The 25,639-nt window shown below is 37.1% G+C and overlaps 1 protein-coding gene across 1 annotated transcript; it reads right to left on the bottom strand.

Annotated features, from left to right (window-relative positions):
• Positions 1 to 495: 495 nt before the first annotated feature.
• NHLRC2 (NHL repeat containing 2) lies at positions 496 to 25,529 on the bottom strand. The gene is made up of 11 exons (XM_056494454.1): positions 25,167 to 25,529; positions 23,172 to 23,324; positions 19,147 to 19,602; positions 16,846 to 16,967; positions 15,598 to 15,727; positions 5,533 to 5,632; positions 4,887 to 5,118; positions 4,306 to 4,428; positions 3,054 to 3,263; positions 1,744 to 1,969; positions 496 to 896 (listed from the first exon to the last, which is right to left on the bottom strand). The coding sequence occupies exons 1-11, from the start codon at positions 25,327 to 25,329 to the stop codon at positions 631 to 633; spliced, it is 2,181 nt and encodes a 726-aa protein (XP_056350429.1). The 5' UTR covers positions 25,330 to 25,529; the 3' UTR covers positions 496 to 630.
• Between the last annotated feature and the right edge of the window lie 110 nt (positions 25,530 to 25,639).

Raw genomic sequence — 25,639 nt, 5'->3', positions numbered from 1 at the left:
TCCTTTCACAGAAAATTCCCCATGAACCTTTGCTCTTCACGTAAGGCGGTCATGTTGAGTTAAAGCAAAATGCTCAGTTTGCATAAAACTAGAGGTGCACCTAGTTTAAGGTGTATTTTCAAAATACATGTATCATAAGTGTCATTACAGAAGAATAAGTAAGATACTTCTTTTATGGACTGGAAAAAGAAGCTTCCTTTTGACATTCTATTAAAATGTAGTAAGGGCACAAAAGGAATTTTGAAATGTTAGTCCAAAATTATCTACTCTAACACTATTTACAGTGCAAAGATCTTACAGTAACATCACAAAGTAACACCAGCTCTTTCAAATGGACTCTAAAAATTGTTGCTCACTTCTTAAGACTGGCAGACATCCAGTATGCTCACAATTGGCAACAGAGTCTACAGTATTACAAAGTTATTGCTGCTACTGTAATGTAAAGAAATGAGGTTGTGATGATAAATTTTCCTGTTAGGCTGTAGGGAAACCTACTTCATTTTACCAAGCACATTATTTCTTAGCTTTGTCATAAACTCCAGGAAAAAATAGAGCGAATTTATCTATTTGTACTTTCTCCCACAGAAATGGTGGACAGCAAAACAAACTGTGAAATCAGCTGGCTTTGTGTTAGTTGGTTACAAAGGTATGAATCAGTTCCACTTGAGCTGAGCTGCCTTGGTCTGTGCCAGTGACCTGCAAAGGCTGGCTGAATGACACTCCAGCCATCATGCAGGCACTGCTACCTTTGCTGCAGTAGTAGAGGCATGCTTTGATGGCCAGGGTGGCTTCAGCTGACACACAGCTCCCAGGCAACTGAAAGGGAATGACAGTTGGACAGGGAACATCCTTTATTTCTCCTGTCAGACACTGTCCTTGCAGCAACCAGGTGTTATCTGCAAAAGAAGGACAGATTTTATCATTAGGGTATTTAACACCATGCCTGAAAGCTAAAGAAAACACTAATTCTACCTATAGGACAACAAGGACTTTCCTCATGCAACATTAAAGGAAATTTCCTTCCTGATTTTTCCAGTCGTGAACAGAAAAAAAAAAAAAAAGGAAAAGTAATTTACTAATGCTTTATCAGTCATTTGAAGATGGAGAGATCCATGGCTTTGCATCAGGTGTATTATAGGTGTATTATATACAGTACATCTTTGTTAAATGCAATAGAACTGCAATTTCTCCTATGCACTCTTTAAAGGCTATTAAAATTTATTTTGATATGCACAAGCAAAACTTCTTAAATTGACAGGTACCATACATTTGCATCACAGATTTAATACACCATGTAAGACATCTGCCATAAATACATTAAACTGTAGGTAAAATCATGGCATTTCCAAACAGTAGTGTTGGTCTTACAGATGGGTTGGTGCAATTTAGCAATGCTCAGGCTGATTGTTAGAATGAAACCTGAGTTCACTTTTATTTAAATATTTGAGAGTATGTGAACTAAAAAACGACCTGTACACTACATACACCTAACTCATTGCATTGAGCCATAAAATCATGCAGCATGTATTAATTCAAGCAAAAAGCAGTCTACCAGGTGCTTGGCTTTTTTCAATCTTTGCTCTCCAGCTGTTAAATGCATCACCTCTAAATATCATGTACTGCATCACAAGGTCACATGGGAACACAGGATGGGGAAGGATGTCTTGATTCATCAGACTGAGATCCCCTGCACTGCAGGATGTGCTGATATATCCCACTTCCCATCCTAACCAGGGACTTTACCTTCTGCTGTGATAAACCAGGTACTGGGAGCTTCTTCATTCAGTTTTGAATCTGGAGGAAGAGTCAACTTTAACAAAAACTGAATTGTCTGGCCAGGAGCTACAGTTAGTGAAGCAAGTTGAATATTTGGTGCTGATTTAGGCAGTCTTGGAAGGTTTGCTATTTTATCCTTTTGCACAGGCAGGTTATCTGGAACATCACATGCTTCTGGCTTCAGGATAGGCAACTATCAGTGGAAATAAAATATTTATTTTTATTAGTACTGAAAATAAATGGGCTTTCACAACACAATCACAGTTTCAAAGTGATATCATATGGCTATTGGCCTAAAACTTTCTGACAGTGTGCAAAATACTATGAAAAAATAGAAAAAGGGAAGGATAAAATGTTTTCTTAAATTAAAGAAACCCTGTTTAATCCAAATGAAAGCAATATTTACTATTAAAGCCATAAAAACCACAACTACTTTATAGTATCCCTTAATTTAAAATTTTACAGTTTTGCTTTATATAAACTGTAAATATATTTCCTTCTAATTCTGGTATTAAACTGCATGCTTCAGCCATAAAATCCAGGATTTTAACTGTGCACATTGCATAGTAAAATAAAGGAGAATTTCCCAGAAAATCCACGAACATGTTAAATGACATGAAACACACATGGAGACTGTACTATTAAATCCAACATGAGGAGACATTAGGGCCATTATGTTATAAATATATATATATATATATATATATATATATATATATATATATATATATATATACATACATTTCAAAATATCATTAAGATATAGTGGCATTGTAAGGTGGACATGAGCAGAGATTTATTTGTTTACAATCCAAAAAAAACTGTGCTCAACTTTAACAGTGGTTTTGATTTGACAACTTGAAAGCCCTTTATGTATCTTGCTTTAAGTTGCTAACCTCCCAAAATCATCTCTTACAGCTTATTACAGAGTTTGGTAATTGACTTTACTTCCCTTTTTTTTTACAAAGTGCTCATGAAATGCCTTTCATGCTGAAAAACTGGGCTGAACATTTTAATGAGTGACATTTCTGTATTAACTTTTTCTAGAGGCTTGTCACTTTCTGTTTTCATGCAGAAGTTGTCTTTCTGAAGACTGAGGGTTTCAACATCTGTGCTAACAGGCAGTGTTTATTTGCCTGATCATCAAAAAACATCCTGTGGATACAGCTACTGTACACAAAGTTAGCTGTCTCATTTTTATCACACTTGCTGAAGTCTGAAATAATAATTTATATCAAGAGGCACCACTACCAGCCTGTTTAATAAGTATTACTTGCCATGGAAAGAATTTTTGTTTCCAAATCCAGGACTTTAATCTGATGATTATTTGTGTCTGCAACATACATCAGGCGGCCGTTTTCCTCAACACACAAACCTCCTGGTTCATTGAAAGCTGACTGGGTAAAGCTGGAACCAACAACATTTCCTGCTTCTCCTGTGCCTGCCAGGGTAGCACAGTTCTTCATCTTGGGATCCACAACCTTAATCTACGATCAACAAAGACACAAAAAGCTTCTCTGAGAAAACCCAGCAGGATTTAGATGTTCTGTGTTATCTCAAGTCCCACATTTCCATTAGCCACCCCTGTTTTTTGAATACCTCAGCTACCACATGTGCAGCCTAGATGCTGTGTTACCACTCTTTACCAAGTGACATGTCTCATCTTTCCCTGTCCCCCCTCCCTCATGGACTTTACTTCTTTCTGTGGCCTTCATTCAGGGCTCCCTTCCATGACTTTGAAGGTACCTAACCCTCAGCAATAAAAGTATGCTGGATGACTTGTTTCCCTAGTGTTTGCTGCCTTTCTAGAAACATATGCAAAATAGTGAGAGCATAACAAAGTTGGCAGGCTAACTTCTAGATTATTTTTCTTCTACAAATAGATTTTTTTTTTAAGTTATGTTTTATACAAGATCTGAAACTAAATATCATTTACCTTAAAGTTTCAATAAACATTTAGTGTTATACGCTTTACCTCTTGAAATCAGATTACTTCTCTTGTAATGCATGTAGTCTGTGTACAGTTAAAAACATTCTAGACATGAATACTAATATAATATCACATAAGAAAAATCATGTTAAACAATGTCCCTTATCCCAAAGTTCCATGGAAGTAGCCCACAATACTTCTCAAAACTTAGGTGGCTTTTTTAAGAGAAAAACAAGTCCTCTTGTTTTATCAAGCCTGCAGTATTCCTGAATAAGCCCCTCTAGCTCTTTTATTGTAGTTCAGCATCTTTGGGAAGGTACACAGAAAGTCTTGAGTCTGAACTGTAACTTGGCACTTTAAATTCACCTTCCCCAAGAGACCATCATATCAACGCAGAAGAATGTGACAGCAAAACAATGGTAAAGAGAAGGACCCAGAAGGGAAGGAAGGAAGGAAAGAAAAAGAATCTACAAAGTAATCAGTGTAATCCATTTCCTCAGCTTAACAGGACCAAGCAAAATCTGTCTATGTTACTAAAATTATTCTTTGTAGCAATAAAAATTTCCAAGTCTGTATATAACAAGTTACTATACACTTACCTTATGATTATAGGAATCTGCCACATAGAGGAGCTTTCTTTTCTTGTCCCATGTTACTCCCAAGGGATGCTGCAGCTTTGCATTTATGCCTGCTCCATCCACATCACCGAAAGCAAACAAATTCTGAAAAATTATTTTATTTCATTAATAGATTTGATGATTCAATGTGGGCATGAATTTAATGATTGTCATTAAATGGAAATTCACTGACTTTAAAATATAAAAAAAACCAAAACAATTTCAAAACAAGGATACTGGAAACCTGGAAGTGTGGATGCTAACCACAAAAATGGAAACTCTCATATCTAAGTTATAAATATGAATCCAGCTGATTTAATGACCACACAATGCTGAATCAAACTGGTTTTTTCAAGAGTAAGTGAAGTAATTTTTTATCTAAGGAGCAACAGTCTGCACTACAACCTGAGTGTCACAACTGCCACACATTTGCATCGCAAGCAGTGAAGTTAAGAAATTGATGGCCATGGAAACTGATGTGCCCTCTCACCCCAGAAGTGGTTCCTCCAGGTCAGGCTTGAGGAATGTTAGTAGGGCAGTGTGGGGAAGTTTGAGGTGATTACCAATGGGTCTCTCTCTCCTCCCACAAGGTGCTTCACGGCGCCGTCCTTGAGCGAGATGGTTCGCACGGTGCTGCTCTCGCTGTCGGCCACGAACAGGCAGCTCCAGGGCTCCTCCGGGGCCAGGGACAGCCCCGAGGGCTGGGCAAACCCTGCCTTGTGCGGGTAAGCATTGTTCCTGTTCTCCTCGTTGCCACTCCCAGCAAAGCGAAGGCAGACTCCTTTCCTTAAATCACTAAAGGCAAACAGCACCCGATTCAATCATGAGCTTGAAACAGCTCAGACAACATGCATAAACAGGCACTCAGTGAGTTATAAAACCAACTATAGTGCAGCAGTGAGGAATTACTCAGTGCCTCTGTGCTTTTATATCACCTCAGCACATCATTCATTACTAGGTAACTCAGCTAATGCAAGGAAAAGTAACATTCAATTATATGAATGGACCTTACCAAGTCATAGCTATATAGCTGAAGTAGCATCTTTCATTTCATCTAACAGATGTGGGATAAGGAGGCAGACTTTTAAGCATATAAGCCTTTAAACTAAATTATTTTCAGTTTAACTTGATTATCTCTCTCTTTGGAATTTAAAAGCTGCTTATCAAGACAAGCAGCAATTTCACATTTCTCTTAGTACGGTTGCTTACCTTCCCTTTGGTAGCTTTCCACCTTCCAACATCAGTGCCCATATCTGGTGAATGCCTGCCATTGCTATCCATAACACATCATCTTCCTGCATCCCTGAAACTTAGAAAGGGACACAGAAAAGCAGATTAAAAAAACCCACTTTGGAAATGTTTTATAACACAAAGAAATCACCAGTCAACCCTGCTGTTCACCCCACCCACTACTCCATCTTATCCAAAGGGAAAAAAAATAAAACACAACCAAAAAAACAGAGCAAGAGAGAGAGAGAGAAAGATAATGTCTTTCATCTACCAAAACTTGCTATTTTTCTTCTTGCTATCTTTCTTTTCTTCTTGCTATCTTATTCCCAGGGGTTTAAAAATTGTGGTTTTAATATCCCTACCTGATAAAGGCAACGTTCCTAGTAAGATTTGCTCCTTGCAACATTCTACAGTTGTGTCTGTTTCACATGCTATTTTTGACTCATACCAGCCAACAAATAAATACCTATCTTTGCTAAGCATGGTTTTGGGGGATGCAATCTTGATTTTTTTTTTACTACACTAGTAACAAAATTAGATACTCCAAAAAACTACTGGGAGTTGTTTTCAGGTTTTGAAAGAAATAACTGTGGCAGTACCATTGTACATTATACACAAAGGACATCATGTTTTAAGTTAAGGGTAACTGATGCTTACCCTGGACAGCATCAGCTGCAGTTTATTCTAACAATAAATTTGACCTGGGCATTTCCTAATTTTCCTCTGAAGTAACCACCTAGTTTCCAAGCTGTTCACTCTCAGCACATGTAAATGTGGTGTCTCAAGTGCAAGATGCAGATTTGTGGAACAGTGACCTTCTGGTCAAGAAGTGTTCAAGCATGTGTCAAGCACCTACTTTTTTCTACTTGAAGGATAAAACTACTATTCAGAAATCCAAATCTATAAATAACTACACAAGGCTTTCCCAGATAATACTTCACTAAGAAAACTATACAAGTGGAAATTGAAGAACATATTTCTACTTTATAGCTTTAAACATAATCAGTAAAAAATGCATGAAGGCAGGTTGTGAAAGACAATGAAAAAACTCAACAGCCCAAAAGCAAAAGAAATTTACTTACCTTAGACTTTCCTGAAAATCTTAGGGAACAGAAAGCTGACATTCAAAAACTGCATTAAAATGAGGACAGTATTGTCTTTTTAACACTGTCCCATGTAGTTATAGACAACATTGGCAATTTTTTTCCTAAATAAATGTATTAGGTATTGCAATAACCATCAGCCACTCAACAGAAAAATACCTTCAAATTGCTCACAGAAATGTTTTATTTACATGAACTTGTAAAATATTGTGCACCTCATAGCTGCACCAAAAAATAATCTCATGGATAATTTCTCCCCCACCAAAAACATATTTTGGAGTTTCAAAACAAAAGCAATGTTATACAAAATGCTTGCAAGCATTTTAAATCTGACAAGTTAGTCCAAAATTGCCACCATTCCCTCAACTGAGATCCTGCCATTTTTCTTCTAATCTCAAATCTTTTCCACACTACACACCACAACAGGGGAAAAATGGCATCCTTCTTTCTCCAGAAATAATTTACTTAAACTGTGAGATCTTTGCAGAACATTACTGAAACGATTTTAACAGAGTATTTTTCTTCAGCATTTTCTGTTTCTTGCATCAATATACAAGTTCCCAAGACTGTCATCAAAGTAACTCTGGTGACTCTTCTCTGAATCTCCCTGTGGCTCCATGTTCTTACATAAACTAGAGCTCCAAAAATGAAAGTCAAACTTGCAGAGTGCCTTAAAGCATTTTCTTGATCAAAAAAGGTTTGCAAATTGAGTTGCAAAACACACATATTATAAATTACCAGAAATGTTACCAAAGTTCCAACAATGCCAAAAACACTCCAGTATAAAAAATGAAAACACCTCCCTGTCCCCACCACTTTTTGATTAGAGCTCGGTTCTAAGAGATTTAAATTGAGAAAATAGATTATGAAATCATTTCACTCCTTCCTATATAGTAATTTACGATTTTCTATTTCCATTATGCATATCTTGCACTTTCAGATGTTACTATTCTAAGTACCTCAGAATGAAAACTGTTAAAATTACTGGCCTATTCAGAAAGTGAACTTTTTTATCTTGCTATGCTACACAATTCATTCTGAGTTATCTCCGAAAGTTTTGTTAATTATTTAATATTCACTTTATCCACCGATTAAATGAAGGAGTAAGACTTGAACTGAGTACTGTTGAAAAATCTATTTCATTCATCTATCCAGTTCTCTAATACCAAAGACTGAAAACTCCCCTGTGACAGCTAGATGTTGAAAAGCCTTCTTACTCTAATTCTGCACCCAGCAAGAAATATGAAATATGAGAGATACGTATCAATATTAAATTCAAATTTTACTGAATAGGTAAGATTGATAGAGAGAAGATCTCTTCTTCAGCTAGAGAATAAGGCAGTAAAAATAAGTAAGAGCTCCAATACTGTCATAAATTTTAACACAAATATTTCCTACTGGATGGCTGTTAGAACAAAAAGAATGGATGCAAGCATGGAAACAGCACAAGTTCTTTGTGAAATTGTGGAAAATATGTCAGAGCTTTAATAAAAAAAATTACACAAACCTAGAAAATTAACGTTACACAGCTAAGGTATTTTATCACAATAAATTGTCCAATAGTCCTGATATGGTTTAATGCTTTATGTTCAGATAGAAAAGCAGAAAACCTTTTTTTTTCATGATAGAACAGTTTGAGGACATCACCATTGTTATCCTTGTATAGTTCTCACAGGAGAAGGAGGCCAGGGAGAGCCAGAATGCCAAAATTATGGTAATGCCATCATTATAATAATTCCTTATCATCCATGAATGGAAAGTATTTGTTTCTAAAGAATTTATTATAAAACAACATAAGAGAATAAAGCAATTCTCTTACATTTATTCAATTAAGCACCACATTCCAACCCATCTTGAGCTGTTTTAAAAATGCAGAGTAGTTTCTCCTTATTAGGATATGTGCTCTCTTATCTGTGGTGTGCAGTTATCCAAGTGAGGTATGGCTTGCAAATGGGATATCCTTGTGTTATAAACATTCACTAATAGTGAATACAGCTCTGAGTGCACAAACATTCCCCATTAGATGATGTCTCAGTTATTGTACAATGCTGCAGCTCCTGAATCTGCCTCTGCTGTATCTGTGCTAGGGATTCACAGTCCTGTCTGTACACAGGCACATCCTCAAATAGTCAGAACTCTCCTGACCATTACTGGTGAGTCAATCTGAATGCACAGAAATTACTTTGCTTGGCATCAGTCATGAGCAGTGTCTGTTTGAAGGGATTCCATTCCCAGGACAACCCACACCTCCAGCTTCCCAATCTGGGACTGCATGCTTACTTCCAGTCTGGGAATTAAAAGCCTGGGAATCAAAGTTACATTTTGTGGCTGGCACCACTGACATTTTCTAAATAGACTGAAGTCTGAAAATATTATTCTGTCTACTAATTTTATCTTTGAAGAAATAAAAAGAACCAAGGAAGAAATCTGTTGGTACACTCATCCTCTGCAAATTCTCAAGAAGCAAAAGGGGCTAACAACACACCCTGCAGTTCCCATATAGGCATGTGCACAGTGAATGCCCATCTCACCTTCTCTTCAGTCAGCAGAAGTTCAGCAAATTAAATGCAAATATGACAAAAGAATAGAGAATCAGTATTCTTCAGTGAGACACAAACAGCAAAGCTCCAAAGGAATGCTTTATCAGTGAAGCCTGGACTTTTACTTGAAAACATCATCCTTTTTGAATGACTAAAAATCAATTTTCTTCTTTCTTTTCTTTTGTCCTGGCACTCTTTCACATAGTGTTGCATCATGCAAACAGCACGACCCTTTATGAAACAAAACGCTTCTGGAATTTTCCTCCTTAGTTAACATACCTTCCCTCTCATTAAGGGAAATCCTTGGATTTAGATACCAAGGGGGTTTCATACAGTGGAGATAATAGGGAGCTAAAAATTATGACTGTAATGAAGTGCTTTTTATTTGTTTCCCAAGTTTTCTAAGTCAGGCCCTCTAAGTGTAATGGCTGTAAATATTTCAAAAAAATCCTAAGCAGAAGAGGTAGTATTTGCAAACATGAAAAAAAAATTTGGATTATTTAGTGTTGGGATGCATCATTAAACCTACATGAGGAGCTAAGTCTGGTTGTGTGTTTTACTCATTCCTAATTAAGCACAGCAAACACACATGCTTGAGGGTACTTCAGCACCACAGTCTCCCTGACTTCAACACCTGCATTCCATATTCAAAAGCACTTCTAGCCTCAAATGGTAACAGTTCAAAAATGCTGTGTCTCCTTCTGACCCCAGCATGCCTGACAAATCCTAAGTCTTGTTAAGATGAGTATTTTCAGCAGTTTTGCATCTGAAATTAAGAATTGATAGGCCAACTATTCTTTGGAAGTCTGATTTGTAGTTCAAGCTTGTTTGTTGTGAACATAGATTAATTCATAGAATCAGACTGTGGGACAAAGAGAATGAGATCCATCACTCCATGTGCAAATGTAATGCTTTTTTTACAGAAGGCAGATTCAAGTCATGGACTTCAAAATGATTCTAAGTTTACACCTGTTAGGATGGCAACTACTAATCCATCTGCTTCTTTTTTACTGCAGAAAGTAATCATTGTCACAACACATTTTGTCAAGACATAGAGAAGTCCAACTCAGAGAAGTAGTCTGTCAAACTAAATTGAGTAAGATTACTATTGAATATTCAGTCACTGCTCCCACCATATCCTTACATCAAGACTTCAGCCTTTGTATGTCACAGGCGTGTTTATACTAAAAATGCTGACATAGGTACTTAATTTCTTAACCTATTTCTATAATGGTTAATAATATTTTATTTCTATAACAAACATGTGAAATACTAATCAATTTTGCTACTATTCAGCAATACTCATAAACCCACAGTAAGACTGGGTAAGGTCCTGCTTCACTGCAATCCTGCCTTGTAAATTCCTAATTTCTTATTTCTCAAAAGAGCTTTTCTCTTAAAACAGTTCTTACACAGGAATAAAACCTTACTGTAACTCTTTCAATTTACTTCACCCCTCTTTTTAATGAAGTTATTTCTTTGAAATTCCTAAATCTAAAATAAAAAATAATGGCTATTTACAAGTAATTTAGGATCCAGCTCAACAAGAAAAGAAAGACAATGCAGTTTTGTGTCAGTGATGCCTCTTACCATGATTTTCTGCAGAACTAAACTTGTATAAGGGCAAAGCCAAATGGGGTATTTTTGAGCTTGTCCTTTGCATAGGAAACTACTAAAGAGATGAGCAGGCCTTTTTATTCCAAGTAAATCCACATTGCTACATCATGAAGTCATATCACATATGCAACATATCTTTGGAAGAATTCTAGCTTTGCTTTGTCCAAAAAATTATTCCAAATGAAAGCCTGATGATAGCAAAAGCAGCTCTTTTATTTTCAGCTATTACCCAGGAAGATTCCATCCACAGGACAGTGATGGCCAGAGCCTCAATGACAGAATGAGATCAGAAGGAAATAAAGTGACATGTAGAAGAAAGCATCCCTTCAAAATATAGACAGTTCAGACAGAAACACTTCATGTAAGATCTGAGCTCAAGCAGGAAGTTAACTGCTGACTGCTTGCTGCTTAAGTGATTTTCAATTTTTTTTTTTACATTATGAAAGAATCACCATGAGTAATACAGGGAAAAAAAAGTGTTTGCTCTGGAATGCAGTGGTACCAAACAACCCTCTAGCAGAAACACAGAGAAGAGAAGGATGAAAAATATCTTACATAGTTCTGCCTTTTAAGGGCTATAAAAATTGCACCAGTATGATAAGGTACTCTACTTTCATTTAAATCATCTCTACATAATACCTAAATTGCTATAAAAATTTCCAACAAGTTTACTGAAAGCATGGTCAATCCTGTACTTGGGACTTACTATAAATATGTACTTTCTATAAAATGCATTATAAAATTTCTATAAAATGTACTTTCTATAAATAGATTACAATCACACAGTTTAAAACCAGATTTTGGAATGTGAAACACACGGTTATGTCACCAAGCACAGGTCATTGTCCTGATCCTTTCAGCAAGAATGCAGCTATCAAGAACATTTCATGCTCAAATCAACTGTGCATTTAAGTATCACTTGCTTTCAACACCCACTAAATAAAAATAGAAGGGCACAACAGAGAAAGCTAAAAAAGCACACAGTAATTTTGAAACGTATTTTTAAGCTGCTGTCCCTCCTCTTCTATTTCCCACACAATCTATGCAAATTTCAGCACCAACCTCAGCAAAGCCAGAATTTAATCCATGGAGTTCATTCAAGAATTTTAACAGGAGGGTAAAACACAAGCTCAGTGGCCACAATTAAAGAAATAAAGAAGATGACAAAGAAGAATACTCTGTCTGAATCCTACCATCTGTTTTGTCTCCATTAATTCCCCTGCCTCAAAGGGAGATATTTGTGCCAAATTTTGTTTAAATGGTGTTTCACACCATCAATCTCTGTCTCAGATTTCAGCATCTGTATAGAACAGTGCAACAAAAGGCTACTTAGGAAAATACTATGTGAATACTTCAAAGAGTGCTACATAGTATCAGTTCTGAATATTAACATCCATATCCTCCAAGTTTTTCTCAGAATTTTCCATTTCTCAACAACCTACATATTAAGGTTTTAAAGAAAAATATCTTTTTTTTGCAGCTGGTGAATACATACTCTAAACTGTATATAGGAGTAAACTCAAGAAATGTCAATGACAGAGGAAAAACTTTTCTCTTAAGAGGCAATCTTTCCCCTTTGAGACTTTGAAAAAGGTCAGTATAAGCAGTTTAATACTATCTAGTGTAGTACATAACCTGCTTAAACATTTCAACTTCCTTTTTCTCCCTCTCATGGTCTGGATAGCATGGCTTTGAACACTGAGAGGAAACTCCCAGTAGTCTCACTTGTTTAAAAATTATACAACCCTCATTTAAAAAAGCAACTATAAACCTATCTTGTGAAAGTGCACAGATTTAAGTGACATAGATCTAAGGAAAATGGGAAGGTATGGTGTTATTTCCCTCATGTCACAACAATTAACACAAACGTCAAACTTCTAAAATTTGGAATAATGAACCTATGTTTGTTGAAGTGCATGTTCACCCCTGCAACTTTCACAGAGAGATAAAAGCATATGTAAAAAAAAGGACCCTGCTGTGTGGCTGCAAACAGAAATAATTTTTGAAACTCTCATAACTGACTTCACTCATCCAAATGCCTAAACAGATACTGGCAGATCAGTTTTAATATTCTGACAACAGGTACAGGCTTGTAGGACAGCACTCTGAGAGGCACAAACACACTCTGTGTTATACTGCAGAGCAGCAGAAGATCCCACTATGATTAAGCCAGTTGCAACTTGGCAATTTGCAACTCAACAATGTAGCCTTGGCAAATTCCTGCATTGCTGACAAGCTACTTTGATATCTGGCAACAAACTGCAGAAAGAAGTCATTGCAGCTTCTGACAGTAAAAAAATGCTTGCTAGACATGCACTGCAGCCCTGGTTCCTCATGCCCTGGGACAGATTCCTGTTAACATTCCATTCAATATAACTCTCTATTTTTACAACTCTCTCTGGTAATAGTTTTCTAAAGAATTTTAGAATTTACTGCTATTACAGTAATGTATATTTTTCCCCTGTTTATCTATTAGGCTTATTATCTCCTCAAAAAAAAAGAATTTAAATTGATTCAATCTCTGCTTAACTGACAGTTTATTTTCTATTTTGTGGCAATCTAAACAGACAACTGACTAGTAGTTCTAATTGAATATGAAAAAAATCTGCACTGATGTGAACAAAGTGCATTTAGAAGATCTGATTTCTACACAAATGCTTATTAAAATTCAGCAGTCAGTGTTGAACAGTACAGATGACTAATCCTCTACAGGTGACTAACTCAGTAAATACTATGTTCATGTTGATAACAATTATCATATCAATTAACATTTAACAAGCAAAGCTCTCAAAACTAAAAAAAAAATCATCATATATTTAACTACTGACAGAAGCAGAAGAAAGCATAATGAAAAATTAAAATTACAGGATATTTAGAATAGTTCTGTTAACCAGCTCAAGTTTTTGAAGCACTGACCAGTTATTAGTCTCCTCTTTGTTGATTTGTGAAACAGCTCTGCAATACCATCCCACAGGGATCATCTTTCTGGTTCAAGATCTCTTGAAAATGACACCATCTAGCCACACAAGTCTCCTGGTTCATAAAAGGAAAATCAGATTTCTAAAATTCAGTAAAATTCCTGCCTGCTTTAGTAGCAGCCCACATCCCGTGAGTTTCTCTTTCAGGTGCTCCTCCTTGCTCTTCCAAGTAGGATTCCATATGCCCAACACAGATTGTAAGAGTTGCTGACCAGACCTTTGAAAAAAGGTGGGGGTTTTTTGTACATGGCATGTTAATAGAAGTGTTAAATCTGAAAACATATCCCAGTTGCTCACTCAAGTACTCAAGGCTGCTGGTTGTACTCTGTCTATACTGACAATGTTTTTTTTTACACTATCAGCATTTCAGAACCAGTCTCATGGACCTGTTGGACCAAGGCCAGAGGAGGCTACAAGGGTGATTTGAGAGCTGGAGCAGCACCTCTGCTATGGAGACAGGCTGACAGAGTTGGAGTCGTTCAGCCTGGAGAAGAGAAGATTCTGGGGAGACCTCAGAGCACCCTCCAGTACATAAAGAGGCTAAAAGAGAACTGGAGATGGACTTTTGATAAGGGCACGCAGTGATAGGACGAGGGAAAATGGCTTCAAACTGACAGAGGGCAGATTTACATTAGAAATTAGGAAGAAATTCTAGACTGTGAGGATGGTGAGGAATTGGCACAGGCTACCCAGGAAAGCTGTGGATGCCCTATCCCTGGAACTGTTCAAGACCAGGCTGGATGAGGCTTTGAGTAACCTGATCTAGTGGAAGATGTCCCTGCCATGGCCGGAGGGTGGGAAAAATGGTCTGTAAAGTCCCCTCCAACCCCAACCATTCTGTGATTCTATGTTCCCTTACATTTCAGTGTATTTTCCTTCCTAATAACCAACACAAGATTTTAACAAATGCTTCCAGGTCAGTAAAATGTTATTAAACTCGTAAAGCACCTCTAATTTCAAGATATAGGTAAATCATGCTCCTTCTCCACCCTGTTCATCTGCAGATTAAAGAAAATCCCAATATTGGAAGTCAGTCTTTCATGTCTGAAATACCAACCTAGGGGTTTTATGCCACATCAAAGCATTGTTAATAAACTGGCATCTGCAGCTTCTAAATTAGCTTGAAATGGAAACATGAGAAAACTGTGCTTCAACTCACAATCAGCAACAGCTGAAAACATGGCAGCTATGAGATGCCAGGATCAGGTGTTAAGTGAAAGAAAGTTACTTAAGTCCTCAGAAGGTGATTCTTACATCCTATTTATGCAAAGATTTATTTACCTCCTGATGCTTGCAAGGTTTTTGCTGAGGTATTCCTCTCCTATCTGACTGACTATAGTGATCTTGAGCCTAATGATTTTATGTCACCTAAACAGGAATAAACAGAGGTTCCAAACTAGAATTATTTTTATTTCCTAAACTCAAATATTTACAAGCAGTCGGACATGTCTGTATAGTCAAGGAAAGGAACTTTTAGACAATGCTCACTTCCTGTAAAATGCACCTGCTTCTTAAGTGATCCTGGCTTAAGGCACTGGCCTAACAAAAGCAATCATGATTTCCTTCTGTGTTTGGTTCCAGTAACTACATAATTTTATACAAAAGAATTTTTCTTCCATCAAGTAACATTTCAGGATTCAAGACAGAACTGCAGTTACCATTTGAAATAGAAAATATTGTGCTTTAGGTTCAGTTTTAATGTAAATCTTTACTTCTTCTATCTCAGATTAATACCAAAACAGGAAAACATTTAGCAAACATTCACACATGTAAATGTGAGATGTTAAAGCCCAACTGACACAGTACCTGAACTTCCAAAGACCACATCCCATGGAGAGCTGATGGGCTGCTCTTCTCCTTTTGCTCCACCTTCCTTATCAACACCTTGTACCCCAATGCCTGCTACAGTGGTCACCATCTGCAACTCCAGGTCAATCTGTGTAAAGCAAAATGACACATCAAATCAATGTATGAAATTAACTTGACCAAAGTCACAGCTAATTTGTGATAGATGTCAAAATCAGAGAAATCCTAATAAATATCAGGCATTTGTTTTTTAGGGAAATAATTAATTTTACCACCATGCTTGTGGATGGACAGGGAGCATGGTGGGGGGGAAACAGCAGACAGCTTGAAAACCATGTACATGGAGCTCTATTCCATGTGCATCAAAAATTAATGCAGCTCTGTCAGCATTTGCTCAACAGCTGTAGAAGAAAGCATCACAAATTTCTGGATAAATACTTAGAAAAAAAAATGGATGTATGTTTTTTAAATTTTAAATGCATATAGGAATATGACCAAAAAAGTCACATACTGTAACAGTACTTCCCATCTCCATATAAAATAAACTGTACAAAGGCACCTCAGATGCATTAAGGGTGCACCTCCTCTGATCACAAATGGGATATTGGTGAGGACCTGAGTCCAAGATCTTCTGAGATACACACAATACTTTAAATAATAAGGCAATATTACATTGTATCATCAAACTTACCTTCTATTTATCCCAAATTTGACCTAACCTAATGTAAGATCCAATTCCTACATGCTAAAACTTTTCAAGTGTTTAATCAAAAAGAAGACACACACAGCCAGTTCTGGTATTAGGGCAGCTACCTGCATTTGAGAGCCAAGGGAAGTTTGGATATTCACTGCACCACAGCACTACAATAACTTTAGATAAGAATCTGATACTACTGGAAGTGAAACAAAACCAGTTTTTGCTTCCAGTACTAAGAATAGATGTTTCTTGGAACAGGAAATTAAGAGTAAGAAAGAGTAGTAGTAAGAAAATTTAAGGAAAAAACCCAAACCCAAACAAAACACTGTTATGCTACAAAGAGTGGCCCACCTCATCTGCATTTGAAAGGAAGCACAAAAGTATATGTAGCCCTTAAAAAAACCCTGCAAACAGCATTTCTTCATAAAATACTGCACCAAATTTCCTTTCTGAGATTATTTGGAGAGAAATTCATATGGTGTAAAATTTCACCTGTGTAAGTAGAATACAGTAGAAGAATTAAACTTTGAATTTCCTTATGGAAAATTTACCTTTCTAATTAGGTGATTTTCTGTATCAGCTACATAAATAACATTATTTTTTATAGCAATTCCTTGTGGTGAGTTGAAAGCTGCCTCTGAAAATCCTCCATCTCTCCTTCCACTGTTTGGACCTACAAATAAAACACAGAAAACTCAAAAGTAATTTTTGAAAAAAGTCACCTTGAAAATAAAGTGTATACATTTAAACCTCTAGGAAAATTACATACTGCAAGAGCTGCTTTCACAGAACCTTGTACATTTTACATTATTACTATTTGGTGTAGTGTCATTTGAGTCACTGTGGTATGTAATCAAAATAGCCTGGTGCTATTAAGTTCTGAACTCATTCTGCACAAGTTCTCTGCTTTTTTAAGCTCAGATTTTAAAGAAAAGCCTTAATAGGACTCTAAATTGTTCTTGAGGAGTCCTAATAGGGTTCTAAATTGCACTAAAAGACAACAGCACCAAAGGAAGACAAAAACAAAAAACTGAAGCTTTTTTTTCTTGACTACATCAAAGCAAGCCAGCAGGAAAAAAAAAATTCCAAGGCTCAACTCCATTTCATTGGTTTAGATTTTGGTGTAGTCACAAATGAAACTAATATTTGATTAGCAACATTTTCTCATTAAGAAAACTAATTAGGAAAAATATGGTATGGAACTAATTACACAAAAGAACACTAAAAATGATGGAGTGACAGTCTTCTTCATACAACAGGAAACAGGAACATAACAGTTTGAAGGTAAGCACTGTATGTCAGAGAAGGTAGCACTTGAAGTGCATTAGCAGGATGTGTCAGCAGAAGACTCTTAGGTATGAGTTATGTGTGTACCATGATTTATGATGCAAATAACCATTTCAACCTTTGTGCATGCCCACATTTATTACTGCATTATCAACTTCATTACATTATTTTCTGCCCACTGAATCATTTAACTGAGTCACTGAAATACACAAACTTTTACAACCTCCTGTCAGAAATCAATTTAGACCTTATCAAACACAAAGGACTGAAGTACTGGTGTGTCAGATTCCAGCAGCTCCCCTTATAAGTGAGTGGGTGCACATTCCCAGGGAAGGGAATAGCACACAATGCCACAGAAAGGAGGGTACCAGTTTGGAGCTTAGGACACTCTTGAATTCCTGTCTAATGACTGTCCCAGAACACTAAAGGGTAGCCTGTAAGCAGAGTCTTCTCACATATTGAGCAGAAACCAAATTCTCTCATGTTTGTCATAAGAAATTCTGTTTGCACATCCTACAGGAGAAAAGTATGTAGATTAATGCCTTAATGATAAATCAGATTAACTTGGATAAATAGCCTGTCTAGCCAGTGCAGTGTTACTTTAAATAGCAAGAGAATTTTTCTTCCTTTCTTTAAATAAAAGAGTATTTTTATGAGATTTGTAGGATCCTGCCCTGGGGCAGGCATTAGTCAATTCCAGACTAAGTAATACAGGACACATCAGCACACACGTCCTGATTCTGAGACATAAACAAACCACTGTTTTCAATAATTTGAGGATTCAACTGCTTCCTAAATCTGTCTATTATGGTTATCCTAACAGTTACATACTTGCTGCACTAAGATGCAACAGGCCATTTTAACAGGTTTAAAAAACAGGACAATTTCATTTGTGAAACAGTAAAGCACATAAATAGTGTGCAAATTGTCTTAATTTGCCTTGTAAAACACATTGTTATTTCACAAAAGCAACTATAGATGTTAGTTTTTTAAAGCTGAAATGTTACTTAAACTTTGTAATAAATGTAACTAAATTTAAAATAGTTTCACTATTTTCATAACTTGTTTATACATTATCATCTCAGTTTTGAAAAGAACACAGTTTTTTTAATATGTACTAAGGCAACTGCATTTTCAGGTGCCTGAGTACTGGAATGCCACTGTTCTTAATAATTCTCTGCTTTTGAAACCAGAGGAGATCCTAAACAGGAATACCCTTCCATTGAAAAAACTCAATAACCAAACAAAAAAACCTCTCCTCACAACACCACCACCACAATTCAACATTCACTTCTATTGGAAGGGGAGGCATTACAGCCTCTTGTCTTTTCCCTACCTTGCTGCTTGATGTGGATGCACATCCTTTATACCTAAAACCATTTGCAACACCTTCAGAGGGTATCCCCCCCCAAATCCATTAAAACCGATTTTAGTACAAATCAAAATTCTGGCAATGCTTACAAACAGCCAGGTTCTGTAGGAGAAGAATCAGCCCAGGAGGCACAGCAAACATATTACACTCCTAAACTGAAATTGCTACAATAAAGTTACATATATTTCCTTACCTCCAATAGTATGTAGAATTTGTCCATTTTTACGAGTGACCAAAATCCTGTGATGTCCAGTGTCTGCTATGACCAACCTTTCTCCTGAATCATCTACAGTCACTTTGCCAGGAAAGAGCAGAGGAGAAGGTGGAAGGGAGTCTCTGTACAGCTTTATTCCAATGTTGTTATCTTTGATTTGCCCTTTTTCCTTGTAGAATTTCAGTGTTATAGAAATAAATAAAAACAATTTCTCTCTGTGTCCCTCTCCAACAAGAGAAAACAGCATATTTCCACGAGGCCCAAGAATGACCAGAGTTGGCCAGCAGGACACTTCTAGTTCATGCCACAGTGTTGCATCTGCATCATTTACTACAGGGTGGACAATGTTGTATCTCAGAACAGCACTTTTAATGTTGTCCAGAACTTTTTCATTTGGGAATTTTGCTGAATGGACACCAACAATAATAAGACCATCTGCAAAGAAAAATGAAGTTGCACTGAAATATATTTGAATCAAGAAAAAAAAAGGAAAAATGAACCACAGTTACTTCATAATCTGACTGACTGCTTCCCAGAATGAGAGAGGATTTGAATAAACAGAAAGTAATTACATCTCAGGAGGAATACAGATAGCTATGAATAGAAAATACTGAAACTCAGAAATAACATTTCAGTAAAATTACCAAATTTTAGGTCCATTACTTCCCCAGCTGGTTGACATGAATTGTTCTTAGCTCCTGAACCTCTATATACTAAGCCAGAAAATACTTTCAAAATAATTGTGGGTAAGTTGCAGCTGTACAACTGGCACTTGGGTTTTTTTTAAGATACTTAGGACACCTCTTTCCCTTCTGATTCCTTTACACAATTATGGTGTTTTAGAAAATTCTTTTTCACAGTTAAGTAGAAGCCACAAAAATAACACCAAATTGTGAAACTCCAGAATTACCTGGACATACCTACCTCTAGATAAACAATAAAAGATATAATAAATAGGCCTCTGAAATCCATACAGTATTCTGTATTTCAAATAATAATGGCAGCACTGGCAACTATGAAAAATAACACTCGTTACAAACAAGGCAGGCTTGAATATAATAATTTCACAATTAAAAAGTTAGGAAATCACTATAACTGTTAGAGTCTTATCAACTCTACTGGAGCAGAAGTGTTGTAGTTGCTGAATGTTGCAGTATCAGACAACTGAAGCTGTACAATCATTAACTGCTGAAATCCAAACAGCAGATCAAATATTTTAACTGTAAAGGGATCAGCACCAGCACTTCTATCTGTCCTTCAAAAACATCATTAAAGATAGAAAGACAATTCTGCAGTGAACACCTGAACAGCACAAGTAAGGTACAACATTCTCTCATGAGGAAAACTGTGAAAATGATGGATGCTATGCTAAGAAGTAACAATACACACTCCATTTAAAACACTTGGTTTGAAGGATTACAGCAGGGCACAACACTGGATTTATGCCAAGCTATTTCTGAATATTAAAAAGTACTTCCTCTTATAGAAGTAATTTCTGGACTGCTGATAACATGAACTGAATATGCACTGGGGTTTAAAATAACTTTCTGAATGCCACTTGAAATACAGAAATAGCACCGCTGAAGATAGTAGGGAGAGCATATCAGATAAAGATGCTGGGCGACATTCAATCCTATGGAAAGCAGTCTTCATTTTGAAACAGATCCCCTGAAGTTCCAGACAATAGAGCAATGGCACTTGTACTATAATATTTATAATGATTTAGGATGACCCTAACAAAGCCTCCTGCATTTAAACTTCTCCTGTCTGGTGATCACACAGCTGAAGTTCCAACATGCTCCATGTAAGGGCATTTGAACCACATTAAAACAGATTCATCAGTGTATGCATGTACAGAGTATGTATGTCCACAATGTACAGCCAACTAGATCAAGGTTTACTCTTGTAACTAAGGAAAAATAGGCAAAATACCTTCAAGTATTCAAACAAGAGATTGAGAGATTGAAGATCCAAATGCATCATGAGACATGTTTTTCCTAAGCAAGATGTTTTGTACTTCCAGCTTTTATCTTTCTCAGCCTTCTCAAGTCAACAACTGTCCCCTCCCCTTTCTCCTAGTAATTAGTAAATTGCATTTGCAATATGAAGAAGATGCACACTAATATAAGACCATGTACTGAAATTTTTTTTTATGGCTTAAAAACCCACCTTACTGCCTCTTATATCTATACATATTACTGTAATGTTAAGATTAGACATGTAACACATCAAAGAGATTAAATAATCCTGAAAGGACTGATAATCAAGACATTAAAAAAGCAGAAAAAAACCAAAAGAGAGATCTACAGTGAAAAAAACCCAATTTTTCTTTTTGTTTGAACTATCAAGCACCTTAATCTCTTCCTGAATCCAACTGCTATCCTCTGCTTCCTAATGGTTTGAATTTCAGATTAATGTTCCACACATCTACTCTTCTTTCCTTTTACCTCCACTTTCACCCCAAGCATCTCTTTTCTCACTCCAGTTTGTACAGGAACAGGATAGCTGAAATCCAAAGAAAACTTAACAGGGGTAGTTCAAATACAAAAATCATCTATCACTCATCAGCAAAATAGTAACTCCTGTGACGAAAGTTTAATACAAGTCAAAGGAAAAAGTATGTTTCCAAGTGGATCTTTAGTTCAGAGTGCTACAGCCTCTTCTACACCAGTATAGAGATATTTAAGCACTTTTAGGAGAAAACTTGTGGGGAGAAGTTGTTAAAATTAGTATTTTGTTATCAGCTGATTTAACACCTTAGCGTTAAGAAACAGATTAAGGCTACGGCAGCTGTATTATTACACCCACAGTATACTATGAAATAGTTATCATTTAAAGGTATTATTCATTTTATGCCAATATAATCTTCCAGACCTTCCCAACATGCCTATCCACAACAGTCCACTTATCATTTGCCATTCACCTTCCATTTAAAACTGACTCCCTCCCAAAAAATGCCATGAAGGTTTTTCCTTGCAAAACAAAGTTCCTATTATTTGAAACATTACACTGCATCTCAAATTTCTCCAAAGCAAACATTTAAGCTTTCCAAGGTAGAAAAAACAGTTTGAATCTTCTGTGAAGATTCTGTGAAGTAACCTATCTAAAGCACTATTTAAATTTCAAAGATATTGAAATTTCTTTCTCTAGTGAAATAGGTAACACATGAAAATAAACACTGCCAAAATTAAAACCAACCAGAAACAGTAATGGACAATGAAACATAATAAAGTTATTTACTACATATATATTGTATTTAATACAGTATTTTAGCACTAAAAGAAACACTGTTCTTCATCTCCCTGTTCAGCCTATTAAAATATCCCAGATAAGTGAGTAGCTGACACACTCTGTGTGAGACTACAGCTTATCTCTGACAAGCCATCGTGACAAGACACGGCATTCTAAACAGAAATTACCCTGCAATTTTATTCAGTCAGAATGACAGAAAGATCTCATTTCAGATGTGACTTTAAAGACCATAATTCCCTTTTTAGAACACAGGGCTATTAATGTATACAACATGATGCCAATACCAAAAAAATTCTACATCAAGCTTACATATTTTGTTATTTCAGTGCCAATGGGAAAAAAAAAAGTAATCTATATCCCATTCTACCACCTGTACTATATTTTTGTCAGAGCTGGTGAGTCAGTCGAGGGTAGAAAGTTACCTACTTATATTAATTTTGAGCCTGTATCTCACATTCTTGAGTAGCTTTTTGAAAGTTGTCTTATTTACAGAGGTATCAGATTTGGGCCTTAAGCACATATCCTGTTTGTCTAGTTATACAGACACAACAGATACTTTATTTAAACCCATTTAAAAATGTGATGGAAGTATACAGAGTCACCTTTTTTAGGTTACTTAAAAGATTAGAAGACATTTTTAGACACCCCTGAAATATTGCCAGCAGCTTAGTAACCAGCAACAAAGTGACTCAGCTCCTCAGCCTGCAACAGTGCCAGGAAATTCTATTCCGAGCCAGCCAAAGCACTTTTACCTTTATCAGAGTACTGGTGCTCTAAGGCGTGGAGGTCAGGCAGTAGGTGCAAGCAATTGATGCAGCAGTAAGTGAAGAAATCCAACACCACAACTTTTCCACAAAGGTCTTTGTGAAGAGAAATAGGACCTTCAGTATTTAACCATTGCAGATCTGGAAAGAGAACAGGGATAGCCAGTCAGGGGAAGGGTAGGGCAAGGCACCAACACCACACAACACCCCTGATGTTTTTAACTTTAAAAAAAAAAAGTTTGACATCCCTTTTAATGCAGGCAGAAGAGCAAACTTAAAGTCTTTTATTTATCTAACTCATCCTTATGTTCTGCAATTCTTCATAACTAGTAAATGAAAATATCATTAGTAAGATTCACTGTAATATGAAAGTGTAATTTATATCTCTACATAGCCATGTTTTAATTGAAAGAACATGTAAGCCTCAGAACAAATGTCATACATTTTAAAACATGATCTACATTATTCAATCCCTAATGCCATTTGGGTAACAATCAATTATTTAAAACTCACACAAAGGTTACTAAAAGTTTAAAAGTGTCAAACTCTTCATTTTCCAATGGTTTTGTAAAGAACTGATTTCAGAGATCATTGTAATATTCTTGTGCTTATAGCTTTGATCTTGATTTTCAAAGCTTGAAATGACAGGTATCAATTTATTCTGGCACATGGGAAGAAATACAACTTTTTCAGATATGAACAACAGTACACAGGGTAATTTATTTTAACCACTCAATACGAGACATGAAAATATTATTTCCTCCTCTGATCCCAAGGTATCAAGGTACAGAATAAATATCCTAGAATGTGGTCTGCCAGTATTAATTCTTAACATTTCTGAAAATTATAGAGGGAAAATATATTTATGATAAAATACAAAGCTATCTAGTTTTTGAACTTTCACTTTGACAGTTTCAGAAAATAACTTCTTACTTCTCCAGAAGTTATTCCTACTCAAGTCAGCAGGAGGCTTGTTTTGTGTTTCACTAAGAGGAGGACTATTCTCTAACTCCATATATTTATAAATATAAATAGATGCATACACTTTTAGCTTTGGTGAGAATAATGAGAATACTTCAAGTATATGCATTATTCTCACAGTGTAGGAGCTCTGCTGTTCACTTTTCAAAAGAAAAGGGTGGTTTATAATTTTACAGCATTTCTCCTCTTTTCTCTAGAATTAAAATACCTTTCATAGATATTGGCTAGTTATTTGAGCTCTTTTTATAGGAGAAAATAAGCCTTGACAGAACACTGAAACAATACCAACAGCAAAAGCTAAAATTCAATTCAGGGTCCCAGATCTAGACAGAGGGAGCATTCCTTTTGCTGCACTGTTTAAAAGCTGTAATTCATTACTATGATATGTGTGATTTTAACCCTGAATACCCTGAATTTAAACCCTGAGGTCTCTGTCTCACACTATGATGTGAACTCCCACAGCTGCAGGGAGCCTCTCAAAGGTTAAAAAGAACCTGAGCAGGACTTGCAAGATCTTACAGGGCTTAACCTTTGATTCCCCCTTGGCACAAGGAGAGACATAGAAATGTGTGAAAGGGGCAAACCACAGCAGGAGGATGAATGACATCTCCAGCACAGTTTGTATTAATAGGGACATGAAAACCCACAAACGTGGCTAAGTCAGGGGACAGAGCTGGGGAACATCCTAAGGGATGCTCCGGGAAACCGAGAGAGCTCAGGAGGGTTAGTAAGGTTCTCACTATGACCAGAGGCGACAGATATAAACACGCAGTACAGATGGGAACAGATTTAGAAGAGAGGCTTTACACAACGTGATTTTGTAGCCAGTACCACAGAGAGGATGTTTAAAGGAGTCTTTTCGCCTTGCCCCTACATTGCTGAAGCTACAAGTGCCATTTACACAGCGGCTCACGGGGCCTCGCAGGCAGCGGCCGCTGCAGGCAAAGCCCACACGGAGGGAGAGCCGGGGCTCCGCCGCCCGCCCCGGGCCGCGCCACCCACCTCCGCCGAGCTCGGGCACCGTCAGGTCCCGCTCGCGGCTGTCCATTTTCTTCAGGTACTGGTAGACCAGGTTCTCCTTCTCCTGGGCAGTGTCGGCGTCGAGCAGCGCGTACTCGAGCTGTGTCTGGGCGGGCAGCAGCCCCGCCAGCCCGCCCGCCGCCATCGCCTCAGCCGGCCGCTGTTTACCGGCCTGGCGCTTCACCGCCGCACATTCGGCACCGCCCGCGCCGCCGGGGCGGAAAACCGGCTGAAAAAACAAATAAAGCACAAAGCACAGACACGCAGTGACTCGTCTGTCTCAAAGCTGGAGCTCCTCACTTATTCCCTGTTTTTACGTATCCTTGGTATCCACAGCAGCACATTCCCACAGGGAGCCCACGGTGGCGATTCCCGCGCGGCAGATTCAACACAGCCCGTGTTTCCCGCCCGGCTGCTTTAGCGTTTTTAAGGTGTAAAAATTGAACTGAACCGGA

Source organism: Oenanthe melanoleuca, chromosome 6 (assembly GCF_029582105.1).
Source record: "Oenanthe melanoleuca isolate GR-GAL-2019-014 chromosome 6, OMel1.0, whole genome shotgun sequence".
In the NCBI taxonomy this organism is placed as follows: Eukaryota; Metazoa; Chordata; class Aves; order Passeriformes; family Muscicapidae; genus Oenanthe; species Oenanthe melanoleuca.
The sequence above is the reverse complement of the archived record's forward strand: the minus strand, read 5'-3'. Positions and strand labels throughout refer to the sequence as shown.